This window comes from Carassius gibelio, chromosome B7 (assembly GCF_023724105.1).
Source record: "Carassius gibelio isolate Cgi1373 ecotype wild population from Czech Republic chromosome B7, carGib1.2-hapl.c, whole genome shotgun sequence".
Classification (NCBI taxonomy): domain Eukaryota; kingdom Metazoa; phylum Chordata; class Actinopteri; order Cypriniformes; family Cyprinidae; genus Carassius; species Carassius gibelio.
The window spans coordinates 18,148,069-18,160,734 of NC_068402.1; the positions used below are offsets into that span (position 1 = coordinate 18,148,069).

The following is a 12,666-nucleotide window of genomic DNA, read 5'->3' on the forward strand; positions in this document are numbered from 1 at the left end:
CCGCCTGTTGGGGTTTTCCAGTGATTTGGCCGAGGAACTGGCAATGTGACAGGTTGTACATTACAGTATATTTCCTCTCAGTTCTTCCAAGCATTTAGTTCTAAATATACATACCCCAAATATAAATGCATATTTAATTAAAATGTAAAACAATTTTTATCATTCATTTTTTACTTTTTACAGCATGTTTTACATACATTCTAGATGGGAGCTTCTTTTTTAGTAAAAAAAAATGTTTAATGATACATCTATGGCTATTATGCAGCTCGATATAAAACATAGAATGTGTAATTAAAGCAAAGGCATTCAAAACCATCATAAGAAAATGATGCAAGTAACAGACCTTAAATGAATTATGCATATACAGTACAATAGAAAATAAAAACTCACATATTAAAACAACTATGTACAATAAATGTAAACTGAAAATAAGTGCTCAGGGATAGTGCCAAAAAATCTTGAGTGCTACTTGTCCCACTCTTAGAAGTTCAGTTTGTGTACCGTGGCTTGACAGGTTGAATGTTACGTATTCATTTTGTGTGGTTTTCTTCTTTCTGTTACAGTAATTTTATCTCAATGGAGCAATATAGGACATATTCAAGACACAATGCTAGCACAGGATCTCAGACAGTCATTGTCCAGCCCCATGGATCTATGACCAACTTAGGCTTATAATGCTTTTGGGAAATGTTGCCCTGATTGGTATCGTAGATATTTAGCTTTTAAGATATACCTCAACCCCATATAAACATTTTAGCTACAAGACAGGCCGTTTTGACTAGTTAAGCCATGGATTCCTGCATGTGTCTGCCTCAGTTAAATGTTTTAAGGAAAAATTATGAGCTTTGCATTTGGGAGTTTGAAGGCAGACATTACAGAGCCATCTTGCTCTCAGAAGATCAATCTGCTTTCTTGCTTGCTCAGCTCCTCCTCTTCCTCTGGGCTCAGATTGTTTCCTCTCAGCCTTTAAGGGCACAAAGCAAAAAGGCTTTGTATTGAGAGCATTATTCACAACACAAACCATTCATCGGGCATGGGTGTTAATAAAGCAATTAATTTCTATTGAAACTGAATGGGATAAGTAGTAACAATAGAACCCGCTGTTAAACACCCGGCTATAATACTTTCAGGAAAATTCAAATAGTTAAACAACTATGAATAATTAATTAAACAGCAAAATACATTCAAAAAATTGTCTAAATGTTTAACTATTGTTTTGGCCAGAAATAATGTAATGCAAATGTATATCTTCCAGATGTGACAACCTGAGTACACGGTTTAACTTGTGTGTTAACACTCCTGTTGAGTCTTGACTGAATGTATGCTATCTGTTGTGCTCTTATCGTGTTCACCTTTATATACAATGATCAGAGTAGAATACCTCTCTTAGAGAAAACACACATTTGTCTGATTCGACTTTTAACTCAATTAATGCTTGCGTGAAATGAATGAATTTATTGAGTAAAAACAAGCACACAGAGTTAGCAAAAATAGTAAAAAAAAAAAAGAAAGAAATACCTTACCACACTTCCTGAACACTAGAGTTCATTTTCAGTGCCTCTATTAGACACTCAACCCCCTCTCTGTTGATACAGTTTTTGTTTAGCCTAAGTGAAAGAAAGACATGGCATGTAAATCTCAGGAATATACAGCCATGTAAATCTCTAAATTAATAAATAAATAAATAAATAAGAAACAAAGTGGATTACTCACCACAATTGCTCCAGAGTTTTGCCCTGACTGATGAGTTTAGCCAGAGCGCATGCACCTGCACTGCCCACGCCATTATCCACCAGACTGAAACAAACCAATATTATCACTACCCGCAAAAATGATCAACTGCTGCATACTGTAGCGTAGCTCAGCACTAAAATTTACTTAGATCTGACTGGGCAACCTTTTTTTTTCACTGTTTAGAATAAACAAGCTGAAAGTTTGTTTTAAACTGGATTTTTTTTTATACTATACTTCTAAATGGAATGCAGAATTATGGAAATATAGTGCTATACAAGATTACCTTAGCCATATTAGCGTTGTGCTATTTTTCAGTGCAGCTGCCAATGCCTCAGCTCCCCTATCCCCAATTTTATTACCCCATAATCTGGAAATGAAAAGTCAGAATGGAAATACAATAAAATATAGCTTAATATAGTATATAAAAAAAATAATCCCTTTCATTATTGACCTCACCCAAGAAACTGCAAAGACTGGTTGTAGCTTAGGCCTTCTGCCAGCTGTTCTGCTCCCTGCGACGTGATGTTATTGTTTCCAAGCCTACAAAGCAGTTATATATTTTGAAAGAGAAACCCGTTTCTACATGTGCAGTACATGTAGAATTATATTTTTTTATATATTTTTTCAGTATATTTTTTTTTATTAAAATCATCAGCATCGGACAGGCCAGAAAAAGTACATAATTACCTGACCTGAAATAACCACTGACCTCAAAGACAGAAAGTTCTGCTTTGATTTTAACAGCAAAGCAAAGTGTTGGGTGCAAGCATCTGTGAGGTTGTTGTTGAAAAGCCTGCAGAAATATTGAAGTAGTAATGAAAGTATAACAATAAAATATGTTATTCATAAAATGCAGAGTTAAGATATTCTCACGCTATTTTTTGGAAGTTTTCACACTTCATTCCCTTTTCCAGAAGTTTCCGGATTCCTTCATCTGATATGTTATTGTTCCTTAAACTGAAGGATTCACATTCATATAAATAGATTTGCAAAAAAAAAAAAAAAAAAAGTTTTCAGAAAAATTTTTTATAAACACCCATAAATGAAAAATCTGTCACCATGTATTTTTTCAGCACATCACTCCAAACTTGTATTACCTCCTCCTTCTGCAGAACATACTATAAGATATGTACAATATTATTTTGGGGATCCAAACAACATTGTACTTCATTGACTTGCATTGTATGGACAAATAAAAGAGTCTTTTTCAAAATATCTTCTTTCATGTTCCACAAAAAATGCATACAGGTTTGGAGTGACAAGAGGCTGAGTCATTGAAAACAAGTAAGTGATGACATTTACATTTTTGGGTGAACAATTTCTTTAAACAACATTTCAAACACAACAATGAGCATAACCTCTCGTCTTACTAAAGGGAGTGACAAATATGTAGACATGGAAGAAGCTGCTCCGCGCCCACATCTCCCACTGAATTGTTGTCCAACTGGAGCCCAACAGGATTCCGCAGGTACTTCAGCACATACGCCAGCGCAGTACATTCCACAGGACCAATGTTACAGTAGGTGAGCTTCAGGTGCTCAACATCCAACTTAGCCATGGTATCTTGAGCAATACTGTTGTCTTGCATTTCATAGATGCACTTAATTAGCCAAACAAAACTTGGCATGGCGTGCATGCTCTTCTTTTCACCCTCTACAGGACGAGGAATGGACTTGAAATGCCTCTGCATACCTTTAGACAAAGACTTCACTACCTGCTTTACCTTGCGTTCCCGCACAGCAATAGGACAGCATTCTAGCAAGAGATCATGGTGCCGCTGGGATAAAAGTCCTGACACAAACTGAGCTGTAATCTGGAGGTTTGGTGTCTCTGCCACATGGGATTCCAGCTCCTCTACAGAACTGTCAATACAATGTCCCAGACATCTTTGAGACAGACCTGACAACTGCCTGTACTGGGGATGAAAGAGTCTGGAGACAGCAGAACGATCGATGTTACGATTGAGAACGACATAGAGAGCAGCGAAGAAGCATTGTAAGGTGATGTGCAGAAATTCATAGCGTTTACAGTCTGTAACAGATAGGTCATTGCAGTAAATGAGAAAACCCAGGCTGACTTCCTTTTCTGTCAGTCCATTTCTTTGGAGCTCATATCCTGAGAACACATAACAAGAGGCTTCAAGACCTTCCAGTGCCAGCTGTCCAAGTTTTAAAACTGTGTCCAAATGTTCCTCCAACCAGGCCTTTCCCAGGACTCCTTGGGACTGAGGTGACTTTCGCTGAAAGAAATGCTGTAAAACCAGGAGGTAGACATCAGTGATCGTCTGGGTAATAACGTCTTGACCACCTAGAAGCTCCTGGTGGCACTTGGTCACAATCCAGCAGAAGACTGGGATGTGGCAAAGACTTAATAACACTGTGTTAGCCTGGAGGGACTCTATGACACGTCTAGCCATAGCAGGGTCACTGTGATGCTTCTTAACAAAGCAGTCAATCCCTCCAGGAGAAAAACCCTTCAGGAGCACTTCTTTGCGGAGATAGCGCTTCAGTGATGGGCCTACAGCCTGTGGCCTGCTAGTGGCCACCTTCATAACCCCCTTCATTAGCGTACCCTGCAGCAGATTGAAAAGCAGAACAGGTATAGGCACTTGCTTTGTGGGGCAGCAGTGGCGCTCTTCATCTGTGAACCCCTGTTTAAACTCATCGAGCCCGTCAAAGGTAAAGAGAGCCAAATTAGGATGGTCTAGGATGAACTGGAAAACCTCATCCTGACCTCGATCAGGCCAGCAGCAGTGCAGGAAAAGGAGCTCCTTCAGAGACAGTTCTCTCTGCTCTGCGTTTAGCTTGCGGCAACTGAAGGGAAACAGCAGGAAAGTGTTTGTGAGCAAAGCTTCTCTTGCCCAGAGCAAGTGCAGTCGCTGGAGCAGTGTGCTTTTGCCACTTCCTGCCTCCCCAGACACAAGAACGGTGTCAGCCTCCTCATTAAGAGTCCCCAAGGGACCCACCACATCCTCCAGCCCTAGCGTAAGAGTTTCACCAGAGCCATCGATCACTTCAAGAAGACCGTCGGTGTAAATGTCATCCAAGGAGAAACGTCCTGTCCCACCATAGGTGCTAAGGGAATGGGACTGGGCAGCAACAGAGCTTCGCAGCTTCTTCTGGTAGAGCAGACAATCTGGAGAAACAATGCAAGTAAAAGACAAATATACAGTTTGTATTCAGTACATTTACATTTATGTTTTTGAGTATGTAACTATGAGAAAAAAGGAAATTAATGTGAAATATATTATTTCATAATTATTTATATTTAATACAGTGATGACATAATTATGGGTTGCAACATAATCATGGCCATATCTGTGCAGTTGACAGACAGTAACACCGAATGCAAAGAAATGTGAAGAGACTCTGTCCACACAACTGAAAAATGTTTCATACTGGCAGAAAGATGATTTTCTTTATCTTCAGGGTTTGGTCTGGTTGTCTCCGTTTGTTCTAGATACTGTAGTAAGGTCTTTGCAGCAGTTTCCCCTTTAAACCTCACTTGGTCTAACAGCCGCCGAACCTGCAACGATCCAACAAGATCACTGTCTATCCACATGTAATGGGCATTTACTGTTAACAAGCTTGAAATATTTGCATTTAATAAGTACTACAGGAAAACTGATTCATTTCGAGTATGTATGAGATATACGTATATCACAGCGTAACACATTTCATTTGGGAATTGTTTGAAAATTGTTCAGTAAATTGGTCAGTACCAAGGAGTAGTTATGGGGAACACTAAATTTCATAACACAAAGAAAAAAAAAACTATGGATTGAAGTAGTATTCAATCAAGTTACCTGTTGTGAGGGTGTGTATACAGGTAGTTGCACCGCATCACAATCTTTAATGGTGAAGCAGCCAGTTGTCAATAAAGCATTCAGTGCTCCGTCAATATTATCTCTGAGCTTTCTCACTAACACTGGCCTGTCAGCCAGTAGCGTTAAAGTTGCAGTGTCTGGTCTGTTCTTCTCTACCACAGCACATTCTTTCCCAAAACACAGGCCAGCCTTCTGCTCCTCAGGTACGACCTGGTTCATCGCAGCCAAGAAAAGGCTGCAAGCATCTTCTCCTTTATCATACACCACATCTAATAGGTGCCTGACATTGGAACATAGAGGTTTCTCCGCCACTCGTATGCTTAGGTAATCCTCCCAGACAAGAACCTCACAAGCCAAGAGCAGGTCCAGAACACAGTCCAGAGGTTCGGCATTGCCTCCACCACACAGGACCGCCAGAAGCTCTGCTCGTTGTTTTAGGATCAACTGGTGAGCAGTCATTGTGGTTCTCAGTGTTGTCTCAAAGCCAACAGCCACAATCAGAACCCTGCTAAAGGGACAAGATGAAGACCAAAAACATTCTTTTGTAAATGTATATTGTGGCATTTATTAGATATCAAACAGATGGCATGCACTGTGTACTCTAAACAGCTACATTTCCATTGGACACCCATTTCCTCCTTCTTACCGAGTTCTCATTGTTTACTTTCCTAAACTTAAGCCTAGGGCGTGATGATTGTACTTGTAGTTAAATAAGGCACATTATCAAAATATACTATAAATATATAAATATATACTCCGCATCAGGAAACGTAATTTTAAGAAACACTCACCAGACAATAGCTAAAATATATCCTGAATGACATTGCTCCCCCACTAAGGTATGATCATAGGCTACCTGTAACCTATCATTTCAGAACAAAAGCGTGTTATTTAAATTTCCGAAAATATTTCGCAAACGAAACAAGATTACTAGTTATTTCACTAGATATAAAGTAACTGGTAAATACCCCAGAATATGAAAACATCACAGACATGCTTTTCTGTCCTTACAGACCGTTTAGCCACTTTATGATCGTCCGAACTGAAAGTGAAAGTGGAGGCGCTGCTTTCCGATCTTCAGGAAGTTCTTACTGTCAAGTCAGTTACACATAATCCAGTCTTTGTTTAAGTTGTTACATAGAAAACGTAAAGTTAGTGTCAAGTACAAAGAGTGATATTACTAATTACTTTTTATCCTGTAAACCCAAATATTTTTATTAAAATAAAGCTATACAGCTTCTGTCACATCAAGAGGTGTTCCCCGAGACTCCCCAACACTGGTCTTATATAGGCAAAGTTTCGGGAGCGTTTTAATGCGGAAGTGAATACTGTAGTTAAACAAATTCTCTTTCGATGACTGACAAAATAATAAACGTAGCAACGGTTTGCCGTCTCTCTGCTTTGAACAAGAAACTTCACTTCCACAATTGTAAAGAAACATGCAGGACCACCCTTCAAACACCAGAGGGAAGTCTAACATCATGTAAAACACTGGGGAAGATGACAACAATGTGCATTTTCTGTTAAACTGCTAAATATTTAGAAATTATTTTAGAATTTAAAGGTTGATGGTGCATCAGCCAATGTGTTATTAATGGAAATTAAATAGAGGTCTCACGAAATGTACAATTATTTAAAGAGACCATTTACCATTCAAATGGCCCCCTACCTGGGACAAGAACCATTACATAATGTATAAAACTTTTGATATAATTTATATTAATGAGAAATACTAAATCAGTTAGTCTATTTAAATTGAGCATTGACAGTTTAGATGAACAATTGAATAACCAATGACAGACAATGCAGAATTCCAGTAAAAGAGATTCATTTGAAAGGTACATTTATTCCAATTCCAATTTATTACATTTCCTATAATGTATTAACAATGTTAAATAAACATTTTCAGCCAGTTTCAACCAACTAAATTCAAAATGACATTTATGGTGGTGTGGGCAGTGGAAGGTGCTGTGAGGGTTTGGTGTTGATCCTGTGTGGGGGCTGTTTGGCTTTGATGAGACCAGAGCTCATCAGCATGATGTCTTCATCTCTCTGTAGCTCTGTCGTCCACAGTGTAAAAGACTAGCCTGTTTGGCCAGTCTAAAGAAATACAGTTACATTGATATCTTTTAATTTCAGTTTATTTGAACTGTGTCTCCATAGGTTAAAATTTTAAATGCAACTTTACATCCTGTTTGCTTTCTCAATTTAAGCATTTACATTAAATTCAAATTTAGGAAGATTTTCAATTCAGTTCTGAATGGTACACAACCCTGGTTGGCAGAATGGAGACCATGATAAACAATTCTGCAGCAATGGTCATTTTCTTCCATTAAGGAGAGACAACCAAATTAAATGACTCACTCTCTTTAGTGTCTCTCAATGAACTTGTCTATCATGCTGAATGTGGTGCATTTCTGGCATTGCTTTGGACTCAGAGGAACAGTCATGCAGTGGCCAGCTGACATGTGCTGACAGTGACAGCACAATTAGCCAGTGACTCAGAAACAGAGCAGCAGTGTGCAGACAGACGTTGTAAACAGATTACCTTCAGTGTGCTACAGCTTTCTTACTCTAGTTTTTATCCCTGTTTTTTTTTTTATTTAATTTTTTTTTTTGCTGTTGTTGTACTACTGTACACCCAAAACTAAATAAATCAAAAATCAAAAAGCTTCAGAACTAGAGGAAAAAATTAAGGATTTTAGCCATGAAAATGAAATTAGACGTCCTGGTCAAATCAGGCTTATTGTCATAATACTTTCTGAAATATATTCTTTATACGTAAAGTGTGTGTGTCAGAGATATGTGCACTGTAATGAATTGCTGTAAAAATTACAGCATTATTTTACAGCCGCGGACTGTTTTTTAATAATACAGCATATTGCTGTAAACTGCAATGCATTCTGGGGTCACGTGTAGGTCTGACTCAAATTTACAGAATTTTGCTGTAAATTTCAAATCTTCGGAGCCGCATCGTCAACGGTCGAGGAGATTAACGTTAAAGACAAGAGGAGTGATTCACAACTGTGGTAAGTGACTTCAGTTTTTTATATTTCTTGTTTGGTAGTTTATAGTATATGAATGCATCTACATTCGCGGATTATATTGGTAACCCCAGATTCAAGCATCATCCGTCCGCGGGGCGCGAGGCACAATTGCGCGGGGTTTCAGTAGCGCGGTCGCGGTAGGATTTCACACATCCCCCGGCGCTATAGCAGCCATGGACAGAAAATCTCTGGAATCCTTCGTTATGAATGACATGTTTCAGTGCTAATAGTTTATATTCACTGTAACTTAGTGTTTATCAGCACACTTCGTCGTGATTATTTTATGATGTAAAACAACTTTGCACATGCAGTCATCTGTTAACACGGGCGCCCAAATAAAACGCGTTTCTAAAGCCTCGCGGTCAGTCAGGCCCGCTCACGGAGGATGTGTGTGTCATATAAATTCTCAGTGGTGCTTTTCTAAGAGGTTAACGTAACCAGTGAGATGTAGATTTTTTTTGAGCATTTGCTAACTTCAGGTAACGTTAATGTGAAAACTTTAACAAATCTGTTTGATATAAAGTCTGCTTTGTATAGTTAGCCTAATTTATTACCTTAGGGCGACCAAATACGTTTTCCTTGAAATTATTAAATATGCTATTTATATATATGTGTCTATATTTATGTCGGCCGGCAAATCTTGTGTGTATTTTGGCACAGGGTGCACAAAGGCACCTTATCAGTGCGGTGACACTTGAACAAATGAACTGATCATGCGCGACACTGACCAATAAACAAACGAGTTGTTTTATTGCGTCTATGACTTGAATCTTATCATCAGTTGTAGTGATGGGAAGTTCGGATCATTTTACCGAATCGGACTTTTGAGTCTCGTTCAGCAAAATGAACGAATCTTTTTTCGAGTCATTTCAAATGAACGAACAACCAGAAGGTTCAGGAAGAAAAAAACAAAGTGCTTGCAGTCTGTTTCACATTAGGAGGCATTTTGCTGCATAATCGATCCACCACAAACCATATGCAACTATGGAAGCTCAACTTCCATTAAATGGACTGAAAACGCTCAAGTAACGTTATAGGTCTCAAAACGCTTGCTCTGCGCCAGTGGATACACACCATAGACAGTAAAAGAAATATGTGCATGTCACAGACTGTCTGGGCATGCACTTCCGCGTTTCAGAGATCCGCCTTTTACTTTCCGTCAACATTACATTAATTAACGTTTAGAAAATTTATTTTTGACATTTGTGAATCAGTTCAGAATCGTCTGCTTATGCATTGTGATACATTTAAGAATCACATTTTTATCCCACCCCTACTAAATATAGTATGTAATGTAAATGTAAAAATCTGAAATACAAAAAAAAAAAAAAAAAAATGGTATAGGTATTAATTACTATTGTGATATTGATTGTTTTAGGAGACACTTTGACAAGTGGGCACTGGATGCTGAGTATTGAAGGCGAGGTGGTGTGTGAGGGCACTCAGCCCAGTTTCCTGTCCGGCCTTGCCACTCTGTTTGCTGCTTATTACTAGTTTAATCTTGAGTATCAGGAGGAAGCAGTGTGTACCTTGGAGTTCATTCAAAGGTAATGGTTGAATTCTAACAACTTCAGAACCAGCATTTTATAGATAAGTTATATCAGAACATTCCTTTTAATAATGTTATGTTATCAGTGTTATTTCTGTTGATGCCTTTAAAACAATGTGTCTTAACTCGAGAAGAGAATATATTTGTCTCCCTATTTAACACCAGCAAGCTATTGAGTTAAATATGTTTTTTTTTTATTATTAGTGGACATCTCCAACTTTCTTGGAGGTCCTAAAACCGCTCTTAATTACATATTGTCTGTTTCATGACCCTTTAGGTGCTTTGTGGGCATAAATCCAGAGAGAGGACCCAAAGCCAAGGGAAAAGTGCCATCGAAATAAAAACAGGACAAGTGATACAGAAGAAAATGTGTGGCAGTCAACCCACATGTTGCCACTCTTCTGTGCAAATTCCAATGGAATTTCTGAAATGTAAGGATACACACACACCAAGATTGCGTCTTCCTTTTATTGTTCTCTATCTGCCTTTGACTGTACCTCTCATCCCTCTGTCTCTCTCTGACTGTACCTCTCATCCCTGTATCTGTCTCTGACTGTATCTGTCCTCCCCCTATTTGTTTCTGAAAGTATTATTATGTTTTGTAATATATCTAATGTATTGTCCTCTTTACTCTTTTCAATATTTCTAGTCACACTTTGAATCCTGGGATGGAACTTCATCTGGAGCATAATTGTTATTTGGTTGATTTTTATCTGTTTGATGGAAAGTTTGTATGACTTCTGCAAGTGCGCGGCTCCTTCCGGTCAGTCATGCATCACTTTTTTTTGTATGACTTGTTTGGCAATATTGGTCTATTCCTTAATGATGATAGCTATCTGAAAATGTCTTTGTGGTTTTTAAAGGATTAGTTCACCCAAAAATGAAAATTAAGTCAATAATTACTTATGTCGTTTCACACCCGTAAGATCTTCGTTCATCCTCACAACACATAATAAGATGTGGCTCAGTGAAGCGTGCATTTCTAGCAAGATCATTTCTTTTTTTCAATGCCCAGAAAGCCTCTAAAACATTTAAAACAATTCATGTGACTACAGTTGTTCGACCTAAATATTATAAAGCGACGAGAATACTTTTTTTGCCAACCCCCCCCCCCCCCATCTCCCAAAACAACGATTTTATTCAACTATATCTAGTGATGGGCGATCTCAAAACACTGCTTCATGAAGCTTAGAAGCTTTACGAATCTTTTGTTTCAAATCATTTGCTCAGAACGTGTATCAAACTGCAAAAGTCACACGAACCATTGAAATTTCAAAACACTTATGACGTAACGAAGCCTCATTTACTGAAATCATGTGACTTTGGCAGTTTGATATGCTCTGATTTGAACTGAAAGATTAATAAAGCTTTGAAGCTTCATGAAGCAGTGTCATCCATCACGAGATACTGTTGAATAGTCATTATTTAGTTTTTTGGCACACAAAAAGTATTTTCATTGCTTCATTACACTAAGGTTGAACCACTGTAGTCACATAAACTGTTTTAAATATGTTTTTAGTACCTTTCTGGGCATTGGAAAGGGAAATGATCTTGCTAGCAATGTAGGCATCACTGGGCCATCAGGTTTTATAAAAAATATCTTAATGTGTGTTGTGAAGATGAACAAAGGTTTTAAGGGTGTGGAATGACATGAGGGTGAGAAATGACAGAATTTTCACTTTTGGGTGAACTGTTTTAATATGACCATGTTGGTCATGTTTCGGTTATAACGCAGTTTGAATATTTCTTTGTGTCAAGGTCCATGATGGCCATTATGTTCCAAGTAATAAAAAAGAAATCATGCCAAAATTTCATATCCATTTAAAAAAAAATGAAATAATTTTAAAATAAATAAAAATGAGTTCAAAATAATATACTTTTTATGTCATTTTTTTAATGTAAATTTGAAAGTGATATATAACATTTTGACCTGTTTTTTTTTAGATTTTAAAAATGTTATTTTTTTATATTTTTTTGGTGAATTAAGTTATGCATTATATAACACTTTATGCAGTTAAAGTTAAGTCAGCAATAGGGAAAATATATTGTATGCTATCATTTTACATACTTTAAATATAGCAAATACACATATGCTTTTTTTCAAAGAATTGCTTTGCACAGTAAACTACTTGAAAGTGTGCATTTGCTATTTAAATAATTGTTAAATGCCATATACAATGTATTTAAAATGCAGTATATAATATATTTTTTTGTAAAAATGCAGTATACAAAATATAAAAAAATTACTGTAAATTTTACAGTAAAATACTGGCAGCAGGGTTGCCAGCCAGTTACTGTAAATTTTACAGTAGTCTTACTGTAATTTAATTTACAGAATTTTACTGTAATTGAGAATACAGGAAAAATCTGTAAATTAAATTACAGTACGACTACTGTAAAATTTACAGTACCTGGCTGGCAACCCTGCTGCCAGTATTTTACTGTAAAATTTACAGTAATTTTTTAACAGTGTGGCTTCTCCAGTCTGTCTTTGTCTTTGATCCACATAA

The 12,666-nt window shown here is 37.4% G+C and overlaps 1 protein-coding gene and 1 long non-coding RNA gene across 7 annotated transcripts; one reads left to right on the top strand and one right to left on the bottom strand.

Moving 5' to 3' along the window:
• Nucleotides 1–120: 120 nt before the first annotated feature.
• nod2 (nucleotide-binding oligomerization domain containing 2) lies at nucleotides 121–6,974 on the bottom strand. Of its 4 annotated transcripts, none has more exons than XM_052560761.1 (12): nucleotides 6,529–6,974; nucleotides 6,352–6,423; nucleotides 5,540–6,068; nucleotides 5,133–5,259; nucleotides 3,105–4,869; nucleotides 2,608–2,691; nucleotides 2,444–2,527; nucleotides 2,191–2,274; nucleotides 2,018–2,101; nucleotides 1,714–1,797; nucleotides 1,519–1,607; nucleotides 121–964 (listed from the first exon to the last, which is right to left on the bottom strand). In XM_052560761.1, exons 3-11 carry the CDS (start codon nucleotides 6,017–6,019, stop codon nucleotides 1,520–1,522), a joined length of 2,880 nt encoding a protein of 959 aa, XP_052416721.1. In that variant the 5' UTR covers nucleotides 6,020–6,068; nucleotides 6,352–6,423; nucleotides 6,529–6,974; the 3' UTR covers nucleotides 121–964; nucleotide 1,519. The 4 variants fall into 4 exon arrangements, with proteins under 4 accessions (XP_052416721.1, XP_052416719.1, XP_052416718.1 ...); XM_052560759.1 differs by having other exon boundaries at nucleotides 1,524–1,607; nucleotides 5,540–6,065; nucleotides 6,529–6,972; XM_052560758.1 differs by having other exon boundaries at nucleotides 1,524–1,607; nucleotides 6,529–6,972.
• Nucleotides 6,975–8,378: 1,404 nt separating this feature from the next.
• LOC127961279 (uncharacterized) lies at nucleotides 8,379–11,211 on the top strand. 3 transcript variants are annotated; one of them, XR_008154414.1, is made up of 4 exons: nucleotides 8,379–8,589; nucleotides 9,986–10,154; nucleotides 10,434–10,587; nucleotides 10,806–11,211. It is a non-coding gene; the product is annotated as an uncharacterized LOC127961279 (long non-coding RNA). The 3 variants fall into 3 exon arrangements; XR_008154413.1 differs by lacking the exon at nucleotides 8,379–8,589 and adding an exon at nucleotides 8,995–9,892; XR_008154415.1 differs by lacking the exon at nucleotides 8,379–8,589 and adding an exon at nucleotides 8,995–9,632.
• Nucleotides 11,212–12,666: the final 1,455 nt, after the last annotated feature.

Coding starts and splice junctions, on each gene's coding strand:
- nod2 (XM_052560760.1), bottom strand. CDS start 6,019: ATGACTGCTCACCAGTTGATCCTAAAACAACGAGCAGAGCTTCTGGCG. Junction 4,870..5,132: donor AGAAAATCATCTTTCTGCCA/GTATGAAACATT, acceptor TTGTTTCTCCAG/ATTGTCTGCTCTACCAGAAG. Junction 1,608..1,713: donor AAAACTCTGGAGCAATTGTG/GTGAGTAATCCA, acceptor TCTTTCACTTAG/GCTAAACAAAAACTGTATCA.